Source organism: Poecilia reticulata, chromosome 1 (assembly GCF_904066995.2).
Source record: "Poecilia reticulata chromosome 1, P_reticulata-male-v2, whole genome shotgun sequence".
Lineage (NCBI taxonomy): Eukaryota > Metazoa > Chordata > Actinopteri > Cyprinodontiformes > Poeciliidae > Poecilia > Poecilia reticulata.
Window position 1 is genome coordinate 3808368 of NC_088830.1, and position 24579 is coordinate 3832946.

The 24579-nt window shown below is 38.0% G+C and overlaps 1 protein-coding gene across 9 annotated transcripts in view; it reads right to left on the minus strand.

Annotated features, from left to right (window-relative positions):
• Window positions 1-24579, minus strand: part of fat1a (FAT atypical cadherin 1a) — a 97804-nt gene that overhangs the window by 53836 nt on the left and 19389 nt on the right. For all 9 annotated transcript variants that reach the window (XR_533182.2, XR_014089768.1, XM_008403969.3 and 6 more), the window contains exons 3-4: window positions 17724-18038; window positions 2020-2081 (exon numbers count right to left, since the gene is read on the minus strand). Coding sequence is in view for 7 of the 9 variants with exons in the window: in XM_008403969.3 (XP_008402191.2) it covers window positions 2020-2081; window positions 17724-18038 (377 nt within the window). In the remaining 2 variants the exon portion in view is untranslated. The remainder of the gene's footprint in view (window positions 1-2019; window positions 2082-17723; window positions 18039-24579) is intronic.

The following is a 24579-nucleotide window of genomic DNA, read 5'->3' on the forward strand; positions in this document are numbered from 1 at the left end:
CTAAATAAAGGATTTATTTGCTCTTTCACCAAAACAGATGGTGATATCTTTTACAGCTAAACATATCAGAACGTATGAACTCCAGGCCATTTTGAACTTTAACATTCTTTCACAGCTTAACATCCTCCTTATACAAGCCTCCATTTAAAAGTTCAGAGTAAATGCTGAAGTAGGGCATGTTTCTGGTGTCAAACCCTGAGTTTACACCTACTGTAAGAAAACTGAAACTTAGATTATTTAGCTTCAATAAGATGATGTGAGGCTGGAATTTGCAGGCTTTTCTAGCACCAAAGTAAAGACAGTTCTAGGACAACATTACAGTTACCAGTAAGCTAACAAACATGGACGAGAAAGTTGTGAAACACATCCTCAAAGTCCTGTTGTGGCGAGTAGGCCGTCACCTCAGAAAGCAACTTTAACAGAAATAATTCTGTCTAAAGAACAAAAAGCATATTACTGCTGTTTTGACTGGCAAAATAACCCAGTGACAGCCACCAACGCTGGAAAACTCCCCCTTTTTATGGGAAATTGATCTCCATCCAGACAGTGAGACAGAGCTCTGGAGAACCCCTCATCTGTAGCTGCATTTCCATTAATCAAAATTGAAATTATGAAAACAAATCAACTTAATGTTAACACATCAATTAAAAAAAAAGAAGTCAAAAACTCACGTGACCAACCACTGGATGTTACTACTGACAGAAATGACAAAGAAGACAACAGGAAGTAGTAGGACGACGATGGTTTGTTTGTTCTTGTTTTTGGCTGAATTATGAATATATCTCATAATTCTGTTTACATCCATCGCTGCCTTGATTTTTAATGACTTATTTTTAATGATAAATGATGTTAATTTGATTTTATTTCTTATTTAATGGAAACACTGCAACTGCAAAATAGTGTATTTTTACCATCAGCAGAATATAGACAAACATTTGTGCATATTAGTAATGAAAAGGCAGCTTGTGAAGGGACTGAGGAATAATAGTAAATAGACAAATGGAGAAATTTCAAAACCCGAGTAGAAATCTGATCACAATCAAATTATGGATACCTCTTAACATTGGTATCAAATGTCTCTAATGGCATTCAAAAAGATTCAAAAATGGCTGAAGTTGGAAGTTGGTCTTGAATAACACCACTACCTTTCATACTTAGAACTTTACCCACATGGAAGATGTAGCAATCTACACTACTGGACAGAGTAGATATGATATTGTGATGTTATCTACAACATTACAAATAAACTATTTTTCTCTACTCTTCACTGTATACTTCCCTATATTTATTCTCAGTCCTGTAGTTTAGCTGGTATAGTGAAAAAGGAGCAGAGCAAAATATGAGCTACAACTCTGACAGAGGCAGCAGAACCTAAATGTAACAAAGAAATCCCGGCTTTGCATTGCTTTCAACAATAATTAAAAGGTGATCAATCTGGTCTCTGTCATCCATAGAAACACAATTAAAAGAGCAATTACAAACATTGGCTCTGTGGTGTGAAAGAGGAAGGGAGGCATCGAGGGGGGGTAGAAATGTGCTCAATTAAATCCCACAAGTTTAGACATTGGCCTGGTGGGTTTACAGTAGTTTCCTGTCTCAGCCTGCTCCATCCTCCATGAGACGGAACATTGGGAAAGAACAAAGGAACAGTCACCAGCCTCTCCCACACACCTCTGTCTCTATCTCTCTCTCTGTCCCGTCTGGAAATCGGTAGGAGAAATGACTCCTGAAAGACTGTTCTTGCATATCTATGAAGACTTCTCGCTTGGCAACATGTGGCATTCGGTCAAAGTTGGCCTGGAAAGGCCAAACCTCACAGACGGAAAATCCCCAGCTCCCCAGTTCAATTTTGTGTGTGTGTGTGAGGGGGGGTGAGGGTTCTCTTCCTTGTTCTAAGTAGCTGAATATGTTAACCTTTCCATTTTCCCTTATTATGATGATTGTACATTAACTAATTTCAAACTAAGTTATTCTCATAGTAATAAGATTGAGAGGGAAATATCAGTCATAAAATGTTACCTCCAGTATGTGCTCGTCTTGTTGCTCCCTGTCAAGTTTCCTCGAAGTGGTGGAAACCAAACCTGTTGGAGACAATTAACAACAAAGGAAATACATTAACAGATATAAATACAAAACAAATAAGTGATGCAAATAATAAAAAGAAATGACTAACGTTCTATTATTAAGTGAGGTGAGTAGGCCTGTCGTGATAAAAAGTTTTGCTGGACAATAAATTCTCCCAGAACTTAAAGCCATAAATGACAACATTGTTGTTTTGAGATCATTTTCAAGTAATACAATAGTAATAATGGCCTAAAAATGCAAAGAACTCATTATCAAAGATCAATAAACTTTAAATTCAAATGAACATTTAAACACTGGAACTAGAAGACATTTGGAATATCCAAAATAAATCAAGGAAACAACAAATAAAATAAATTATGAAGCCTTTGAAAACAAAATGATCTTTTAAAAAAGGAATAGTTGAGACCAAAACACCAGACTGAAGACTGTTATCATTCAGTTTTTGGTAAAAAGAGAGGAAAAAAGAGAAAAACAATAAATCAAGCAAATGAAAATTATTGAGTTTCTTTTACTTTATCAAGGAATTAATTGACTTACTGTTTATTGTGACAGGCTTAGAGGTGAGCATAAAAAAAGCCCAGTGGCAGACAACCAGAACTTGCCAGAGTTCAGCCCAGATTGACTTGATTGAAGTGAGAATGTTCATAAGTTTTTTATAATGACATTTCTGACAATGTTGCTTAAATATCTGCATTTTTTGGCCTCTATCGTTCAAAGTACACTGAAGAAAACATGTTGTAACTGTTTGTTGCAATCCTGTGAAATACAACTGCGTCACCACAAAGCATGCAAACATGGAAGTAGTTTTGATAAGGCTTCTCTTGTAAAATTTTCGTGCTTGAAGTGCAGACAGCCATTCCTGGCACAGTCGTTTTTTGCAGCATGCTTTATAAAACAATGCCACTAAGTAAGAAATCACTGTCATTTTCATTAATTGTTTCTTCCAAGTCTGGGAGGAACAACAGCTGGCAAACACTGGGATGGTAGAAAGTGATGGCAACAGCATCTGACTGAAAAAAAAAAGGTGAAAACAACTTTAACAATGCTACAGCTCACCGTAGGGTGAACTAATCCGAACCCCGCTGGTTACCTCATCAGTTTGAGCGACATGTCTGAGTCTGGGGGAGCACTTTGCCTGTGGTCGTCTCCGTTGCCAGACTTTCCTGTGACATGTGTGAAATATCACAAAGATCTGCAAATAGTATCCATACAACAGTGCAGGCATGACACCCTACTTTTAGTTTCTCCACAAGCTGAATAAATAGATGGCTCAGTCAGACATCAGACACCACAGAAAGTTTAGAAAAGGTTCTGCTGTTAGTTTGGATGCTGTAATGAACTTCTTTCATTTGTTTTAAACAAAAAAAAAAAGCTGACTGATGTCATGTGACATCAGTCCCAGAGAGAAGCTTAATAGTGAAAGTACAAACTGGAGTCTTGAGTTTCTTGTTAATGTAATTTTGCACCAAAGTCACAAACAAGGCATGAGCAGAAAGAGCAGGGGGGAAGGGTATTGCTCCATTCTCCATTATAGGCAGCGTTCAGCACTCACTCCCACTGTAATTGCAACTTTGTAGAGACTGAGTGTAGAGTAGACATGCCAACTCCGACCGCACCGGAGTTTTATGCCTGCCACAGTGCATTTGATTAGCATAAAGCAAAGGATTTCGGAAACCCAAGCCCATCAGTGGCACATATGCCTGCAACAAGAATAGCCGGCCACAACTTATAGGTCCACAGAAATAACCATGCCTTGCACTGAGATTGAGGGATATGAGAGAGGCAGCACTGCTCGCACTTTTTTTTTATTTATATAATCCTCTCGGTCTTAGGCTTTATTTAATCTTCAGAGTGAGCTGCGAAGATGTAAGTCCTCTCATATTTACTCAGAAAAATTGAATTCTTGAAGGTGCAACCTCTATATATATATATATATATATATATATATATATATATATATATATATATATATATATATATATATATATATATATATATATATTTTGCAAAAGCTCCGATGTAAAATACAAATACAAATTTAAATAAAAAAAAAGTACATAAAGAGAAATAGAAAACACTTCTCTCCTCTCTCTCTTTCCAGCCTCACAAACTCTACCAGCACAGTGGGGGAAACAAGATGTTCCAGCGGTGACATCACAAATTATGTAGAATAAATGTGTAGTTCACGTTGAGATTATTCTTTGCCATGTTGCACAGTGTCTCGAGAATTATCATCAAAACAAATAGTTCTGGTGTGCCGCATCAAAACAGCCCACACTGACCAATTATTCATGTGCTCCAGCAAGACCGGAGATGATGGATGATCGTGTTTCCCGCCTCCCCTGTGCGCTGCGTTAGGCAACTCTTCACTTAACATGGACTCTGCAGCGGAATACAGATGACATTTTTCACACCAAATCTGATATATTATTTATCTGCAGAGCCGCTGCTTAATCAGCGTTAACGTGGGCGCCATTAAAACTACAAATCTTATGGTAACAAACATAAATAATACTCTGCATGTCGATCCTTTACTTGAAACAAAATTTGAACGAAGCTGGCGAAATACAAAAATGCAGAGTGCTTTTTTTTTTTTTTTGCATATACTCAAACTTGTGATTGGAGTAGCTTACACTTGAAATGTGTTGATGACAGGTTGCATATTCCTTTTGTTTATAGCCGCTGGTATGGATGAGAAGGAGTTTGAAATAAGATCTTGTTAGAGAGCAGAGAACAAAGAGCTGCATATGAAGAAGCATTCATGCCTTCTCAAATTGCAGCTATGTTTCCATTAAATTAAGCAAACTGAAATTACAAAGAAAACATTTGCTCAATGGAAACACGCCAATATCGAAAAATTTCACGTTTTTCAATAAAACGTTTTTGCACTAGAAATAAGGTGTTTTTTATCAAACTAGATGTATTTCGCAACAGTGTCGCGTCACACAGGTTGTATGATCAACAAGTGGATGTTACTCCTGGTGAAAACCACAAAGAAGACGACAGGAAGTAGTCGGAAAATGATGGTTTATTTTTGTTTGTGTTTTTTTGGACAATGTGCAGCTGGCTCCACCAGCTCTCACAGGATCACACAGTTCATAAAACGTGCGTCATTCCAACGTGTTGAATCCAAAACTCTTCTGTAAAATCTCCCACTACCATTTCCCCAAAACGCTGCATACATATTGGCTCACAAGTAGCTTGTTGCGCCAACGTCTGAATAAAACGCAGACTGATTGATGAGCGCTGGCGCCATGGCTAAATTACGAATGTGTATTATGTAATCGTTTACATCCGTCATTGCCATGATTTTTGATTTTATTAATGTGTGACTTAAAAGTTAATTTCTTAATGAAGGCAAACACTGCCATTGCGAAATTGTGTTTTATCGACCTTAGCAGAACATAGACAAAGATTTACGCACATTTGTTATGGAAACACAGCTAGTTGTTCATTGCTTATTGATGTTTAAAATAGAACGTGGACCTCCTAGCATATCCAAAGTATTAAGCATCATTATATCTGATAGAAAAGTATAAATTATTTTTATATTACCTAAAACATCTTAAAATGACTGGGATGAGTTCTTCACAGAGTGGAAGCTTTTCAGGAACTTAACCAAACCATCAGGCATTTTATTCCTTATAGACAGAATCGTTGAGGTTTAATGAGGTACCCCACACCAATCAGAACTAATGTGATGTGCTCCAGTTAACTGTTGAGTTTATTCAGCCAGGTGAAAAAGTTTGACCTCACATGAAGGCAGAGCTTGAACCATGAGATTGAAACGACTCAAGACGCTACCCAGTTTCTGTCAGACTGAGACTTTGGTCAAGTTTAAGCTATTATTGTGAACCTAAAATGAGAAGCTATTTCACAGTTTGTGTATGAATTATTTATGAAATCTTTACTTGATTTTTGAAGAAAAGAAAATGCTATTAGTTTTTCCCAAATTCTTATTTAAATATGTTTGACCTTGGCATGGTGCTCTAGCTGTATCATTAAGCTGCTAAACAAAAGCACTTAGGCAGTTTTTGTAACATTTTGGAGCCAAATTCCTTCCTTGGGTAAATTCATCTGCTGGTAGTTACACTGTACCGTGCTGTTCTCCCAGTTTGGCGAGGGACACTTGCAGTATAATCAACAACTTTACAGAAAAAAAAACAGGTGAAATGTTGAGCTGGAGAACTAGCCCACTCGATGAATGCTACGCTTTTATTTCTGTCTTTTGAGATTGATTGTGAGGCCAATGCAAGCAACTTTTAACTGAAACCAGCCTAGCATGGCCGTCACTGAATTTGCTGAGTTTGAATATTTTTGAGGACAAAAAAAAAATTTTTTTTTATTATTATTGTGAAGCTTGAATTCTGTTGAAGGTGTACTGAGGTTTCTGTCAAGCTAATCCTAAAAGCCACAACAAAGGAGCATGAATCAGAAACCTTTTTCGAACAAAGTGAAGGCAAATAAATTGGACTGAAATATTGCATTTTACTGAAAATTTAAAAAATATATAAAATGACACAATAAGTTGTTGAACTCCGTAAGAGACCACGGAAGAGAGCGTTTCTTTTTGCTCAGGACATATGGGAATATTTAGTAAGAAAACAAGGAGCTGTGTGTCGACTCACAAACAAATCAAAACAAAAACAAAAATTCAAACAGAAATGTTTTTGTGCAGCAGTGGGTTATTTTCCAGCCTTTCATGTTCCCCACAATGGAAAATCAGTTACAGTCGAGTCAGAAATGAAATCCTGATTTTGTGGCTGCTGTAAACCAAGCCCGTGTTTTGGCTTGATATACTCGTGTTGGCCATTGGTGCGTTTTTGCTTGATATGCTACCAGCTGGCTCCTTTATGTACTACTGGAGGATCTGTAATATTCAACTACTGATATTGCTTTCGGGAAATTATTCACAGCTAAACTCCCCAAGATGTTATTAATCCAGCCAAGCTAGCTAGACAGTCACCAGAGAAGGACTCAGGACTCTGTTGGCAACTGTTGCCCCAGTCAATAAAGGTGCATACCTTTCTGTCACTACCTAAACGTTAAAGTACCATGAAATAACTGGTTTTAGAGCCAGAGCTGACCAAAGAAGAACACACACGTACACACACACAGAGAGACTTGGGCTGACAGTAATTACAGCCATGCTGGTTTGAGACGGGGAGTAAAACAACAGTGAAGGAACAGTGGCACTCTCCACCATGTCCTCCAGCGCTACCGCGAGTGTTCAGCTGGAGACCTGAGGGGGATCTGGGCATCCTGGAGGTCGTTGGTGTACTTTGTCTTGGCACACTGTCACTGTGATTAGCAACGTTAAGAGTTGCACACATTTCCATGTGGTGCAAAAATCAGTCAGTGGTAGACTAATGCAAACCCAAAACCAACCCAAACCGTTGTGGTAGGAGTTGCTTTTCTTTCTTTCTTTCTTTTTTTCTTTTTTATTAAATGCAGTCAACCAGGAAATGCTGAAAGTTCACTTTTATTGTGCAATACTTGGCTGCTAGACTAATCCCCCCTTCAGAGACATTGATTACTACCAACAAGCAGGTCTGCATAGGCTACATTGGACACCTTTATAAATACATTCAGGTAATAATAAAATGAACAGTGTCAAAAGAGACTAACTGTTTGCAGTGGAACTGAACTTTACCTGCATTCATTTTTTTTCTTGAAAGACAGCAGTTAAAGCTGCCATATGTAACTTCTATGAAAAATATGTTTCTTACGTATTTGTTAAAACTGCCACTGTTGCCTCCTGTGTTTGATTCCCGGGGCGGAGTCTTTCTTCATGGACTCTATATGCTCTCCCTTTGCATGCATGTGTTCTCTCCGGGTACTCCGGCTTGTGACTGTCAGGTTGATTGATGAGGTGTGAGTGTGTGTGTGTGCATGGGTGTTTGTCCTGTCTGTCTCTGTGTTGCCCTGTGATGGACTGGTGACCTCTCCAGGGTGACCCCGCCTCTCGTCTGCTGACCACTGGAGATAGGCACCAGCACCCCTCATAACCCCACTAGGGTTAAGTGTGTTAGATAATGGATGGATGTCGCCATGTTATGACAGCGTAGCGTAAGACAGATAATCTGTGAAAAAAGTGGAGCTCCTCTGCCTTCTCAGTACTAACCAAAAACAACCAATCAGAACAAGCATGATGGTCTTAGTGTTGCCAATAATGCCTATGTGCGGCCCACTTACTAAGTCATATATGATATATTCAGCATTTTTATAAAAAGTGAAAGTAACTTACTTGATTGTGTTATAAAATGGCACTATGTGGAAAACCTATAATATTGGGGAAATTACTAACAACCTGGGTACCATGTAGCTCAGTGGTAAAACGGTCCAGCACACAGAGGCTAAAGTCACGGCCTTTCCCTTTCTCCTGCTGAGTAACAGATGAATAAAGGCCACTAGCAGCAAACAAATGTCTCTAGAGGACAGTGAAAAGCGTTTGCTGTCAAATTACCGGAAACACCAGGAAGTTGTTGGAAGTATGCCTTTCCTATCTCCCTTCCCCTGACAGCGGCCACTGCTTTGTTAAACCACAGATAAGACCACAATGTGTGTGTTTTCTCCTGCACAAGCTTGTAGAAGGAAACCCAGAAGAAACCCCAAGTCAAGCAGTTTAAGGTCAATGGTACAAAATACTAAGGAAATCTATGTGTAATAAAAATTGCCTTTAAAAAAATCTTTCCCATTATTCTGGCATTTAGCAAATAGAAACTAAATAAATGGTGGCAATCACATTTGGCCTTTCATATTGTGTATGTAAACTTGTTTTGATTGGAGTTAAAGGAGCCAATTAAAGTTAAGAAGGGCCTTGTATAGATGACCAGATATCTGATCAGATACGAGTTCTTATCAGCTGAGCCTCACAGTCTGACGACAGCGATAAGCCTTTAATCTAAGGTGAGGTTTCCATCGGCACCAACCTGAAATCTCACGTGTCTGCATATCATAAATTAATAATAATCTATTAGAAAAAGTCAATTAGTCAATACTGGGGCTATTAGAGTAGATACAGGAAGTCCAAATGCTTTTTGTATGAGTTGTATAGCAATAACAGGAAGTAGCATAATGAGCATTTAGTGGGATAGGAGACATATTGTAAAAATCTTTGCTACAGCTTTAACTCCTCCGCTCAGGTATAGTAAGCTTCCTGCTGTGTGTGCGGGTGCTTGTGTGTGTGGATGTTGATTCTGACTGCTTGTTCTGCACGGGCGCTCCATCTTAACACAGACGTGTGCACTGGCATAAAACCTTGGGTCAAAGTTTGTTGCAGAGCAGAGGCATTTCAGAGGAGGCAGGAAATGATTCAGCGGGTAATGAACGCTGCTCACTCTCCCACAGAAGGAAGGTGGAAAACCTGCCTGAACAACCCCTGAAAGCTCGGAATGCTGACATGTCGGCGTGAAGAGAAAATAAAAGTCGACGGAAGGCGGGCCGGAGATCTGAAAGTTCTTTTTGTGTTTTGTTCTACTTTCACCCCCGAAGTGTTAAAATCTTCCTTTGAATCTCTGTCCATACAACCACTAGCACTGAGAAACAAATCAGTTTACTTGTCTCACATCCCACTGAGACCAATAAACTGACAACATACCAGTTTCATTTCTCCTTAGCAGGGTTAGAACAGGTTTGGGTTTTTCATCATAGTTTTATTTTGTAATGACAGTAGCAGTTTCCACACTTTGTTTAATTTTAGGTGCAGAACTCAGAAAGTAACACATTGTAATTATGTTTACTTCTGAACAGAAGATACCATTTTCAGAAAAAAAAATTACAATTATTGTTGAACAACAAACTGAGAACTGAGTTTTTTGGGGTTTTTTTTCCAACTTTAGCTGCTGCCGTTTTGCAGACTGACACGAGGTGAAGTAATTTGCCAGTGGCCGACTTAAACCGCTTGTGTCAATTTCACATCAGTTCAAAAAGAAATAGATTCATAAACATGAAAATGAAAGATATTGCATCCATAATCCCAGTATGTTTTAGGTGGTTTTATAAACACACAATATAGCTCCAGGTAGCCATAGCTTTTCCCTGTTGATCACTGTTTTTATTTAGTGGACCTCACAGAAATGTTTTCTTAAATGTGTTAGTTTTAGTGAACTGTAATAACATTGGTCCTGAGGCGTCAAATCAAGGTTGAAGAGCTTGAAACAACTGTTGGAGGGGATCAGATGTGAGCAGGGCAACTCAGCACTGGTTCATCTTTTGAAAAGTGAGGTTGGCACAATATTCAGACTCAACTATCTGGAACTGATACAGAAAAGCTAATTCACGCAGCTGATGGAATCATTTTCTGTCCGTGCAGCTCAGGTTTTCTTCCCCTTCGGGATTCTTTTAGGAGCGAGGTTACATCAAGATGTTTTGTTCTGCATTTTCCAATGATGGCACCGGCAAAAATGTGAAACGAAATACATAAAAAATGACCGAAGAGCTGGGCTTGCACTTTGATGACAGAATAGATTCAGTGAGCTTGGTAAAAAGAAAGACTTTTATCTAAGGCTGTACTGAATCTGTAAAGGGAAAATAAAATAAAAAAAAAGGTTGACCAGCACCACCCAAGGCGTGAAGTGCTTGTGCTGTATATATGTGAGGGCAGAGCCGGCAGCAGCAGACCATAGCCCTTGATAGATCTATTTAGCTTGGAACACAGGTCTATGAAGTTTCAGAAGCTGCACAAAAACACAGCCCTGCACGTCTTTTCCTCTTTCCCTCCCCTTTGTAGATGTGCCAGGACACTGCCTGTGCCTTCAATGCAAATTTAGAAGGTGTAATTACAGAGATGCATGTAGTAAATTTAAATCTTTTCCAAAAGAAAAAAAAACAAAAAAAAAAAACGCGTAATATGCGGTGAGATTGCTGCATGGACTTTATGATGTGGGGACGTGTTGGGACTATTTTTACGTTGCTTAATACCACAGATTTAAATACATTTTTAAAAATGATTGTAATCGTTCCCTGTTTTGTGGGAGAAGTAAACCCACACCGGGCCTCGCAAAAGTATTCATACCCCCAATTTTTTGGGGGGGAATTGTCTGTAAAGGCAAATAATTGTGAAATGGAGGGACAGGATGTGTGGTTTGCAACATGCTTTTTACAAGTAGCTGAAAATTATCATTTGCATCTGAATTCAGCTTGTTTGAGTCATTACTTTGGAGAGTCACCTGTCAACAAAACTGCAGCTGTCGCTACCAGCTTTGAACGCAGCCATTTTTACCAGATTTAAGATCAGTCACAGTGGATGACGAGTGTCCTGCCACAGGAGTCGGAACGGAACGAAATGGAACAGAACAGAACCACAGACTCCTTCATTTGTCACTCAGTGGAGAAATTCAGTGAGTCAGCAGCAACATGACAGATAAAAGTCAACGCCTGTATTTTTACTGGAGCTTCTAACTCATTTTGTTAAAACCATTGTACTACAGCTCAGATAACCTTTCCCAACCCAGCAGACATTACAGCTTACCCACAGCATGATGCTGCCTCCACCATGTTGTATGATGTTCAGATGATGGTCGGGTTGCTCTGTCCATTTTTAGATGATGCTAGAAGACGTTAAAACCTTGAGAAGTAGTTTTAGAAGCTAACGCTAACGTTCTCTCTGCCCTGTCCGCTGGGCTCCAGGGTCGTCATGGTGAAGTTTGTTCTCTGATGTTAACTAATGGCTTCACAGAACAGCTTTATTTCTACTGAGATTAAATTGCACACAGGCCAACAACCTTTACTAATGAGGCAACTAAATTTCATTTAGCGCTAAAAAAGACGGTGTGAATATAAGTATATTTTAGGGGAAAAACAATTATTCAAACATTAATTTTTCCCCCCAAAAATGAATGTTATAGTGGAATTAATTCTTGCAATATGACTAAATGTGAAAAGGCTCTGACTCTAAAGTACCATTGTAAAGTAAATCTTGCACTTGTTACCCTCTTCTTTAGTTTTCCAACACTTTGCTCCATGCAGCAGACTCGCAAAAAAAAAAAAAAGAACTAAATCTCAGAGAGAGAGCAGTGATTCGGTGAGGCTTCCTCTCTGTGAACCAGTGTTAGTCAAACTCGCTGGTATCCCGCAGATAAAAGTTTAAACATGCTTTGACATGCATGAATAGGCGTTATCCTTCTGCTCCTATGTTTTATTTTTTCCTTTGAGCTCCTCTGACAGTCATAAAAGATTTAGTAGATTTAAAATTTTCACTGTAAAGAGATTTTGCCTACGGTGGAAGTGAGCAGGGACTTCATTACATAATCTGAAATCTATATGTGGGCTAGGAATAAGTGATGGTTTATGAAAATCTGTTAGCACTAACAAAGAAAGCCTGTTTCAGGAGAAATCCAAACACAATGTGATATCTGTGGATAGATATGAGTCAATAATTGTTCATGCCATAATCTCATTTTATCCTGGGTTGATTCTCAATATAAACAGAAAAACCTAAGTACATTTCTCAAAAGCTTTGAAACTGTTTTTTTAGCAGATATATACATTTATTATTACTTTTATCAGGATGCCTAAGCTGAGCTTTTTCATGCATGCAGACAGAACACGAACCATATGTGCAAACTGGAAAGTCCTCACGTCTCTTTATTCTTTATCTTTTTTTTTCTTTTCCTGTCTGTCGTGGAGAATGCAGAATCTCTGCAAGTCTGTTTGGGGAGGTAACTTAAATAATAAATCCTTATTTGGTCTGAAAATTCCCATCGCCACTTCCAACAAAAATAACTCCAGTTTGTTGATGTGACTACCTTGAGAAACAAGACCACACACATCAGCGAGGACAAACTGGAGCAACTGCTGCTCTGCAACCCTCCACTCCTCTCCGCACACGCACACACATGCACACACACACGCACATGCACATGCACATGCACACACACACACACCCCTCCTGCTTTCAGCTTCCTGATCAGCTGCATTCAACCAAGTGGGCTGCAGCACACAGCTCGTAATTTTAACCTTTCTCTGCACAGCCTCTTTGTCCTCCTGCCCACTTCAGATTTAACCCCACTGGAAGCTTTGGATTAGCCTTTAGAGCAGTGTTTCTCAACCTTTTTTGTGCCAGCGCCCCCCTAGCCTTTATCCAGGTCCCTCACCGACCCCCACCAAAGAATTTGTAGGCTACTTTGCACTAACTATTATTTTATTATTAATGTTACTGTCACTATTGTAGATGTCTTGATTTTCATGCTTGTTTCTGTATTTATCATCAAAAATAATTTCCTAGAGAACAAAAAAGCCATGGGAATAGAAATAATTTTCACAGGTGTCTACAAAAAATGCAATGAAGGGTTCGGTGAATGCGCATATGCAACTGGGGGGTTCGGTACCGCAAAAAAGGTTAAGAACCACTGGCCTAGCAGCAGCCAATCAGAGTGGGAAAAATATTCTTATTTTTTGTCATTTTCTAGTTGTTAAATATTCCACAAAATGACCAGATAAAAGATGTACAACATGCCAGTTTAAACTTTGAACTATTTGCAAAACGACTGAGCTCTGCAACATTAAAACATGGACAGAACTGTAACTACATTAATCATAGCTCTTCTTCTCTTCAGTGTTTGTCAGTTTCTGGTGGTGCAGCTCTGTGCTGCCTTCAGGAGAATGGGACATCAGAGTATCATCCATAAAATTTCACCCACATGGCATTTATTGTGCAAACCAGAGCTTTCAGTGAAAAAACAAAGTTCCAGGTCCTTTTAATGCCATACAAATATGAGACAGAAACATGGATTATATCTTTATATAGACCTATCTATTGATTTATAGATTAATAGTTTTACTGGACAGAAATTACAAAGAACAAATCTGGTTCTTAATCAAATCCTAATGAGTCAAATTGAAAGTGTCATGGAGTCATCAGCCTCATGACATTAACACTGATATGAAAAATAATATTGAAGAAATAAATATATCAAATCTAATTAAAAACATAAATAAGTGATCAGTTATTTACTGTTATGGTCTGTAAGATATATTTATTCTCAGTACTAGATATGGTCTTAAACACATGGCACTTCAACAATATTATTTTATATTTTATCTTGAAATAGTGTCTGTTTATATTGTATTAAGTTTTTATCAAAAGGTCTTGCCATACAAGTTTATTCCTCTGTATTTATTTTAGTTTCTTAGTTAATTCTTGCATTTTGTTCTTCATTCATTTCAATTTAGTTTCATTTGATTAATATTATCCTCTCTTGGTTTATTGCTATGTCCACTTTAGTTTCTTTCCTGTTGCTACATTTCTTTTATCGTCTATTGACGCTCACTATCAGTGATCTTCACTCATCACCTGCTGTGCCGTCGTTCAGCGTCAGATTTTCTGTTTTTATGTCATAATGCACATCTAGTGTGTCGCTCCGTTTATGTCCAGCTTCTCCTGTTTCAGAGTTTTGCGTACGTCTTTTTTTTTTTTTTTTACCCCCTAAGGTGCAGGGCGGTCGAGAAATGTATCAATGGGGAAAAGGCAGACTGATATAAACAATTTAAAACAACGGAAACAATTCCGGTATTCTGATTATTGAAATGTAAAAGGGCTGTGTTGTTCTATCACAACCGTTTCATACCGGACCTCTTACAGCACCGGTGTTAACGCTATAAAATGAATGCTCTCTATCGTGGTGTCACCATGGAGGGATTTCTTTATTTAAATGGGTTCATTTTTTCAGAGGGATTCAAAGTGAGGGTATTGTGATTTTAGTAATTACATGTTTATAAGAGCAATTTTCTGTTGTCCTTCCATGGAAGCGGGCAGCATCCAGACGGAAATAAAACACCTTTTAATATAAGTTGCTGCTTTGACATGATCACAAAACTGCCAAAACACATGTACAAAAATACCAGACAAAGTGAATCACAGCAACGTCATCAGCTGGTGTGAAGCTTAACTGATGGGGAGAAGCAAGTAGCAGGAGCGGAGCTGCCCCAAAAGCTAACAAACACTGAATAGAAGAAGAGCTGCCATCGATACAGTTGCAGCTAAACATGATTTAATGTTACACAATACAGTTTTATCAAGTTGCTCAAAGTCTAAACTGGTATTAAGTTTACCTTTGACCAAATGCCCTCCAGAGGAATCTCAGCGCCCCCCTTTTGTAAAAATGTCCGCCAGCGCCCCCTGCCGTCCTCTGAACGCCCCCTGGGGGGCGGCACCGCCCTCGTTGAGAACCGCTACTTTAGAGCGTCTCTCTTGAAAGAGAATCTGAAAAGAATCCGTGTTTTTCTGACCTTCCAAACTTCCAAGCCATTTTTGCTTATATAACAAACAAACACGACTACAGTTATGAAGGTCACTGTTCATACTTTGCAGCCACATACAGTTGTGTCTCTCGGTGGATGTGGAAAAAATACAGATTTTGTGGTCAAACGTTTTTTCTTTTAAACACATCACCACTTCTGATTGGCTGAAGAGTTCCTCATGACGTCTCCTTCCTCAGAAGCTCTTGTGACTGGGGAAATATGTGTTTTTGTCTTCCAAATTTGTTAAGTGTCTGCTAAGTTTTCAAATTTTGAGTAAAGTTCTGTTTGTTTTTAACAACTTTCTGAATCTATAAGATCCCATACTTGGAGACGGGCACCAGCAACCCTGGTGAATCCAATAGGATAAGCGTATATAATAATAGATGGATGGATAATCAGTATAAAAATGTGAGCAGCTTTTTTCACTGGTATGTAAATGATTTATCTTTGGTTTTTAAGCTCCAGATCTTTGAGTTTGGAAGACCTCCAGTCATCACCTTAATCTTTAGTACTCAGCATTAACTGTCAGATTCAGGTCAGGACTCTGGCTGGCCATGCCGAAAACCATAATCTGACTTCCAGTCAACACAAATATGCTGGTGAAATTAAAAGATCAATAATCCTGCCAAGGGTGTGAATAATTCTGGCCTTACTTGTAACTTTTTGGGGTTTTGAGAGACTACAAACTCTATGTCCCTAAGGTCAGTTTTGATTGATAAAGCTTTATTGTTTTATAGTCCATAAGTAGTCAGTAGATTTATTTTACTTATTTACTTTTGTTTTATTGAATCAGTAGCATCAGCTGGTTTATACAGTGTAAAAAAAAAAAACATCTCTAATTTATGGAAAAATACCGTTTTGTTTGGTTTTTTACGGTGTAGTAAACTTTTTAGTAGTAGTAGTGTAGTAAACTGATTTTTGTCTGTTGGTTCTATAACTTTTTTATTTAATTGTTAAAAATTCTGATTAATCTGTTTTCTTTTCATAAATAATCTGAGAAAACATAGAAGTCGTCTTCTTTTAAGCCCAACTGTTAAGTCGATACAAAGGTAATACATACTTTAGCTGGGTTTTTGAGACATTATGACACTCTATGTATCATATAAATGCTACTTTAGGTCAGACAGGAAAGGTTAACATTTTCTAAACAAGCCAGAAGTCTTAATAAATTACATATCTTCTCCGTAGCTTTAAAAATACATGTGGAGTTATCAGAGAAGTCTGTCTTTCCATCTATCAAGAGCACTTTTTCTTGCTCTACCACAAAACACAAGCAGCCTGATCTGCTTTAAAAGAACTCACTGAAATATTAATCGTGACATCACTTTCAGAAAACCATGTGAGAACACATTTTAGAGTGTCAGAGTGAAAAAAACCTCCAAAAGGTTCATCCTGCTCTTGTTGTGGGTAAAAATACGCTGCTCAGACGGCGCAAAGTTTTAAAAGCAAACAACCAGCAGCTTGACTGACGCCTGTCGCCTGGAGTTGTGATCCATGTCACACAGTAAAGAGCTCATTATGTCCGCTGCATTCAAGGCCTTTAAAGAAGCTGAAGAGCTATTTCAGGTTCACTTTATCTGCAGACATCTCAAGTGATGATACGACCGCTGACACAGAAATTAGGAGAGTTGACATCTGGAGTTTAAGATGGTGTAGTTATTAATAAATTAAACCACATGTACATGGATTCTTGGAAATCTGCTTTTCACGTCTTTACCCCAGATTCCATAAAACCATGGCTATGAGTCTGCAAGCTGACACTGAGACCATGGTGCTGTCTCACCGCCAAAATGCAGACTTATTGTGCACCTAGCGTTCAATAGGCTGGTAACCAGCACACGTCCACCAGTCACCCACGACTCTAGGTTTATCATGAAAAATGGTTGTCATACAATATCTGTAAACATGTTGTATAACGCGGAGTTGAAGTTGGCTCCCAATTGCAGCTTCAGTTTCAGGAGATAGCTAATGATTGATGCTAGTCACCAGCCTCTCCAAAGCTAACGTAGCTTAGCACTCTCCTTCTCATTTGCCAGCCCAGAACACGTAGTAAGCGGTGCCGGCCTGTTAATCAGATCAGTAGCTGGCTTTGGCACGGATATAGTCTGCTGTGACAAGGAGGTAGTAGGTGCTAACACCAGCTTAACCAATGTTAGCACTATCTTATCCAGGATAGCAAAGGAAGAAGGCAATCCTGTGGGTGACTAGCCTCAGTATGCTAGTCACTAGACTCTACAAAACTAACGCAAGTGAATAGTCTCATTTTCCTGCGCCAGTCGCTAACTTTTAAACATATCAGTAACTGGCTGAAGAATGGAGATAGCGTCCTGTGACACGGGACGACGACCACTGGGTGAACAATAGTCTTAATTTTGGCGCTGAAACTGCAATCTTACCGGTTTTGGTGTTGATGGCAAAGAAGCCCTGTGGATTCCCACTGGTGATCCTGTAGCTGAGCCTGTCGCTGGCCTTCGAGTCAGGATCAGCTGCGTTAATCTGGATGATCGACACGTCTTTTGGGGAGTTCTCCATGACAGAGGGGTAGTAGACAGGTTCAGACGTCTGCGGTGCGTTGTCGTTGACGTCCTGCACTTCGATGTAGACCTCAACAAAAGCTGAGAGGGGAACCACACCACGATCCATCGCGTAGACCGTTAGCCAGTAGTGAGGGGTCGTCTCATGATCTAGCAGTTCTTGTAATTGAATGACACCTAGGGCATAAAGACAAACAAAGAATGAATCATCTTTGGAGTTTGCATCATATCTCTACTGCTTATTTTCAGTAATACACAAAACTGACAAAAAAGGTGGTTCTGGACATGAAAAGGAATTGCAACATGTCAAGGTAGCACATTGACAACTACCAGTCATTGCTCTCCTGTTTACATTTCCCTGCCATGAAGGGGCTCCAACCTTCAGCTGAGCAAACAAAAGAGCTTTCAAACACACATATGAGTGGTACGGGATGACAATGGCTGAATGCACTGCTGAATGAGCAGCTCCTCCGACATGAAAGAAACATATGTGACACAGAACTGGACAGCTACGTGCTTGACGGATGCCACACATTACTGATCTTATAGCTGCCACTGACTCTCAATCAACGAAGAGAGATGTTTGAATGTGACCAGCACTGTTAAAGTGGACTGTTGATCTTTCTTTTGGAAAAGCTAAAAGCAAAGTTCACGTCAGTGAATTTGCTTTTACTTTTGTGCTTTTTATCTCTGTCCAACTCCACTTGGGGAAGCACTCATCGGGTGCTCTGCAGGCACATGCTAGCATGGGGACGGATAAGTGTGAGTAGGTGTAGAAAAGACAGAGGACATTTCTCAGAATTTGCTCCTACCGTTGACAATATGAAACTGGAGTGATTATGACCAAATAGGCAAATTCACAAATATGTAAATTGCAGGGGGAAAAAAAATCACGTGTTATAAAACCAGAGCAGCAGCAAACAAACAGGAGACATTCTGAGTTCCCATAAAAAAGTGCAATATTCTTTGATGTTCCATACATTTTTAACAACATTCACAATGGTTTTTGGTAAATAAAAAGATTATTTCAGTGACTGCACTTTATCCTTTTATTTCCTAACATCATTTATTTCATTACCTGTGAAAGACCTACAGAACATGTTGTGGTTTTATCTACATTAAAGTTGCTAAATAACCTGAATATAAAACATAGCAACCCTCCAATAAAAATTTGTTCAATTGACAGGAATATTTTCAGGGTGATCACTGATAAGACAAGCACAAATATTACTTCACAACATAATTCCATAACTTTGTCCTAAAAGGAACAAGAAAAGTTTGTTTTTCTTATAATAAATGAAAGACAAAGCAGCCTGGCATAATGTAAAAAAGTCACTATGGCAACAACAATGCTGCTAGCGGCTTATGATTTTTGGTACTTCTGCAGTTAAAATCTTCATTTTTGTATGTTTTGCGTCAACCAATATGTAAGTTCATACAAGCCTTTTGCAACATTTGACATCAGTCTAGTGTACGGGAAGTTGTTTTTTTTTACCTCAGTAAATGATAGCTACCAGCAGGAGACCACTCAAATGTTTTTGATATTAGGTTTGATATATTTAATAAAAAATAACTGGCCCTAAAAGGAAGCCAAAGCCCAATAAATGGAAATGGGTTGAGATATAAGATTCTCAGGGTCTATATAGCTATATAATCTATATATCGTAACAATTTATAGTTTATTAGTTTACTTTTAAAGGAGTTGAATAGATAATATCATCTGATTTGAAAATGTAGAAAGATCATCTGAATTTTAATCACTGTAGTAGAGAACGTTTTTCATTTAAATTTTGAGCTACAACAATTTTCCACCGTCACATTTTTTAATCAGGTCAACTAATTACTATCATGTAACATTCTTGGACATATATATATATATATATATATATATATATATATATATATATATATATATATATATATATATATATTAGAAAGGTGCCGATCAGGTTTTTTTCTGCCGATTCCGATCGGCAGAAAAAAAAATAAAATATATATATATATATATATATATATATATATACAAGTAAAATAAAGTGAGTCAGGTCTGAGTGAGCATAAACCTCTGCAAAGGTTAAACTGATAAACTGTTATTTTCCATCCTTGGGAAACGTAGCACCACATGCAAAGCTCTTAAATTACTGAAAAACTATCACTATTATTACAACAGTTTATTACCCAGATAACATTGCACTTGAAGGTCTCCGTTTTTTTTTTTTTTCAACAAACACAAAGTACAGTCATGAAGGCATAATAAAATTTCTATTATATCTGCAAGACAATGGAAGCCCTGTCAATGTTCCTTTAAAGGCCTTTGTTAGTCAAAGCACTTGAATAACCTCCATAAATTGCAAAAGAAATTTATGGTTGTGTTTGAGTGAGCTGTTATCTGAGGCTAATAAAATGAATGGGAGAGTATTATTAGCAGATATGTGTTTTTCAATTTCAGTTGCTGGGTTTTGTCCATTAGGACCTTTCCAGTCACTGGTGGCTTAGATAAGGAGCCTCCAGAAGACCATAAAAACACATTTCCGATAGCTTACAAAGAGCATCTCAATTGTGCTCCGGCCTTTGTTTGCCCACTCCAACTTACGGAAATGAAATGTGATGCACACAAACTTTGGGCCGTTGATATTTTTAAAGAGATATACTCCACATGACATGTCACAAAACCCTGAAATTTATCTCATGAGGGGAATAAGGCTCATTTATTCTACGCCGCTGCTTCACTTTATCTTTCTCGCGTTTAGTCCTGGGATCCTATCTCATCATCAGTCATCATTATGGTTCTCTCAACAAAGGGATGCAAGACAAAATGTAGCCAGGCCAAAAACAAAAAAAACTGCCATAATGTTAAGAGCACCATGGCAACGATAGGAAGCGCCAGCATAACCATCATGCAAATGAGAGAACTATGTATACAAAGTTTTCTTAAAGCTCTGGTGTCGGTCATGCATTCTTTCAACACTTTTCATGAGCTTTTAAAATCAATCTAATTCTAATAAAAAAACATCACTTTTATAAACATCAATCCACTTTAAAACAAAAAAAGATCTAAAATGCAGGAAGATTACTATAGTCTAGAAGATTACAGAGTAGTATAGCTTTGTAATTGTATGCCATGTGACTCATATCTTAACACTGCAACCTCATATATGGATCTGCACCCTTTATAAGAAAAGCAAAGACTTGTAAGAGATAAGCTGCTGTCACTTTGACTCTTAAACTATAATTTTCTCTTCACAAATATATTTTTGTTTTTACCCATACTTACTGACATTTTGCTAAAAGTTTGATGGTCTAAACATTAATGAGTGACTGAATTGTGGCTAACACAGTTGTCATGTTTTCCCTAGAAAAAGTTGACCTAAGCTTCACAGAAAACAGAGATTCCTTTGTAGCTTCTGACATTTTTGTTTTCTCCATCCTCATGTTAGTGACAATGAAAATAGCTGACAGTGAGTCTCGTTTCCACCACAGCAACGTCCACACTGGAAAGTATTATTGTCAGCTGGTAAACCGTCAAGTTCAAGATGAAGATCAGTTGGCAGCAAATTCTCCTGTGCTGTTCATCAGCACAGATAGAGCAACTGCATAGGGTATGTTAACATTAAGGAATGTAGGGTAGAACTAAATAAATACTGTCACAGAATGTTTTTTTGACACGTCTAAAACATCTATGGAATCCTGGCTTAGCCACTCAAAGCTGATAATAGTGTGATCGTGGTTATGCAGTATTTGAAGTAAGACAGAACATTAAATGGATTCCAACATAAAAGTGAAAAAGTCAGTTTACATGTTAATAAGAAAGACATCAATAGAAAAAGCATGAAAAAAAATCTTCCAGGTGAAGATGTGAATTTGCATTAGTAAGTACAATTAGCTTGTGAGCTCAGTGATTTCAGTGGCAGACATTGCTGTTGTGAAATATTTTTACTTTTACAACAGACCAGTTTTTGCTTACAAAATGTCAAAATACAAATGATCACTTAATCCTGAACTTCCAACAATTAGAAGACGATTTTTGTCATTTGATTGCAATTGTTTTTAGGAATCCCAATTTTTTTTTTTTTTCTTGTTCACACACATTTAATGGAGTTAAAAATGAGGAAGGCAAAAGCACATATTGAAATCTATCCGCAACTCCTTCTGGAGGGAACAGTCTTTAACAAAGGGGATGAAAGATGAATCTGAAGAATTTAGTTGTCACATCCTTCCCATATACTAACCTACCCAGTAAGGCATGAACAAAACCTGCCCTAAGGCCACAAGGAAAAAGAAACAGGCCACGCAAAAGCCTCTGCCAAGACTGCCTTCCGCTTTTTTTCCCTTCTCTTTTCTTTTCCCTCTGGCTTTGTTCTTCAAAGCTACTTGAGCGCAGCGGCGGTGCCGTTGAGACCTCAGACAGCCAGCAGATTTTTCAGCTATCAGGACCAGCAGGTATTTTACGACTGTGTGTACACAGTCTGCCGTTTATTCAATAAAAACTCAACAGTCTATTATTTTAATGCAGTGGTATTTGTTTTGAATAAGGCGCTTTCCTTTCAATGCTTGTTGAATGTCAGGAGCTGCACAGTAAAGAATAATTCAAAATTGAGTTCATGCTCAGTGCAATATGAGTGAGTTCCTGAGCTGCAAGACATAAGTGGACATGTAGCTCGCCACTCACTGAGGGGCTTAAGATGGTAAATGAGCTTTCTTTGAGCCACGTCGGTTCATTCTGCTCACCTCTACCCCACATTCCTGTGCCCTCTCAGGCCTCCAGCTCACATGCTTGCATAAACTTTCTCAGTATCGCGCCACCCCCCCAACCCCCTTCCCAAAGCCTTGGCAAAATGTTTCAAATTCCTCTACCTCGTTGTTGAGCCTAGTGTAATAGAAGGACTCCTAAACTTAGCTTCTTATTACCCTGCAGCTTGGTTTTCACATCACCCCCAAGTTTCCAGATATCTGCGGGCCATATCTGAGTTTTAAGGATTTGAAACCAGCAAATACCTAACATGGGTGAAAAATTCAAGGATTCAAGGATCATATTTAACATCACAGATTCTTCTGTGATGTTAAATATGAAAAATGTCATCTAAAGCAAAGACTTTACGCTTATGGGAAAGCTTTTTTAATGTGATTATTTTAGGGCTTGTTCACATAGAACTGAGCTTCTCTGAAGTTCTTCACAATACATTTTGCTTAAATTTAAGAAATTATAAAATTATAAAAATGATATTGTCATTTTGAGACCATTTTCAACTACTAATAATAATAACAACAATAATGGCATATTAAAGCAAGTACACCCTGTCAATGATTTCTAAATGGCATTTAACACTGGAATAGGAAAACATTTTAAATATCCAAATTAAAACAAATAAAAAACAACTGAAACAACAATAACTAAAATGAATTTTGAAGTCTCAGATACCAAAATTGCATATTAAATAATAATAATCATTCAGCTTAGACAAAGAAAACGGGCAAAAGTGCCAGGTAGTGCAAACTAACTACTTCGTAATGGGTGTCAAATTTTTGCAGCATTTCTCAAGTGCCTGCTTTTTGTTAACATTCAATTAAAGCGGAACATCTCTTTAATGACTTTTATCCAAATGGAAATGATCATGTTCATTTTAATTCATCATACAATGTATCGATTTATTGCTCACTGTGACAGACTTACTCCAAATCACAACATAATTTCAATTAAAGCTGCACAATATATTTAATCACAACTGTCAGTGCAATATCAACGTGTGCATAATCACAAAGAGTTGCTTGAAAGAGGTATTAGGTCAGTTATTATATTTCAAATCCTGTCCAATAAAATATTTGGCCAGATGGATGGATTCATTTTTTAACCACGTCTGATTTAAACGTTAGCATCTCATTGCTCCAGGGAGAATATTGTCACCATGCAACATTCAATAGTAAGTTTAATAAATTGTGCTTTCCTATTCCTAATTGTGCTTTCATTCCACCATTTTTTTAATTTTTTTACAAAATTCTCTGTCTACAAAAACAGTAAAACTGTGATGGGCTTGGGGTCAAAGGTCAGGTAAAAGGTGGGAAGGATGACATCAAAGGTTTGTTCAGAATAAATCATCACCAAAATGATAACATAGTGAATTGTCCGATCTAGAATTATTTTTGAAACATGATCATCCTTACTGTATCAACTAAATGTTGAAGCAAAAGAATATTTGCATATTGACACGGTGGTTTCCATGAATACATCTCCTTAGTTGTACTGAGGCCAAAAATCCCCCCTGACTGGGATTTTCTCTAAATCCTGTTTCATAATGTGGATTCGAAGTTTCTCCAGGCCCAAGTTAGAGCGGATATGCCATCAAGTCCCCTCTATATCCTCCTACACATTTCCTCTTTTTTTGCTTTTTTTGTCACAATGTTTCGGTTCATCACACATATTTGAACACGACACAACCAAAATCTGAAAAAACTATAAAGGGGAATGATAGATGACAAATCTCATCTGGCACCATGTTAAAGTAAATGTGCCTCTTTGTTAAATCACAAATGACCTGTGATTAAGTGGTTTACTTTCACTTAATCAGGTCCAATTCTACGACTACAGAATCAAATAATCATGTAACCAGATTCTGTCTGATAATATCAAGGAGGCTACGAGATCTTAAAAAACAATCATATCCTGGTTTAAAGTGATCCAACGACAAAGGAGAAACAAAGTCATTGACATCCAGCAAACTGA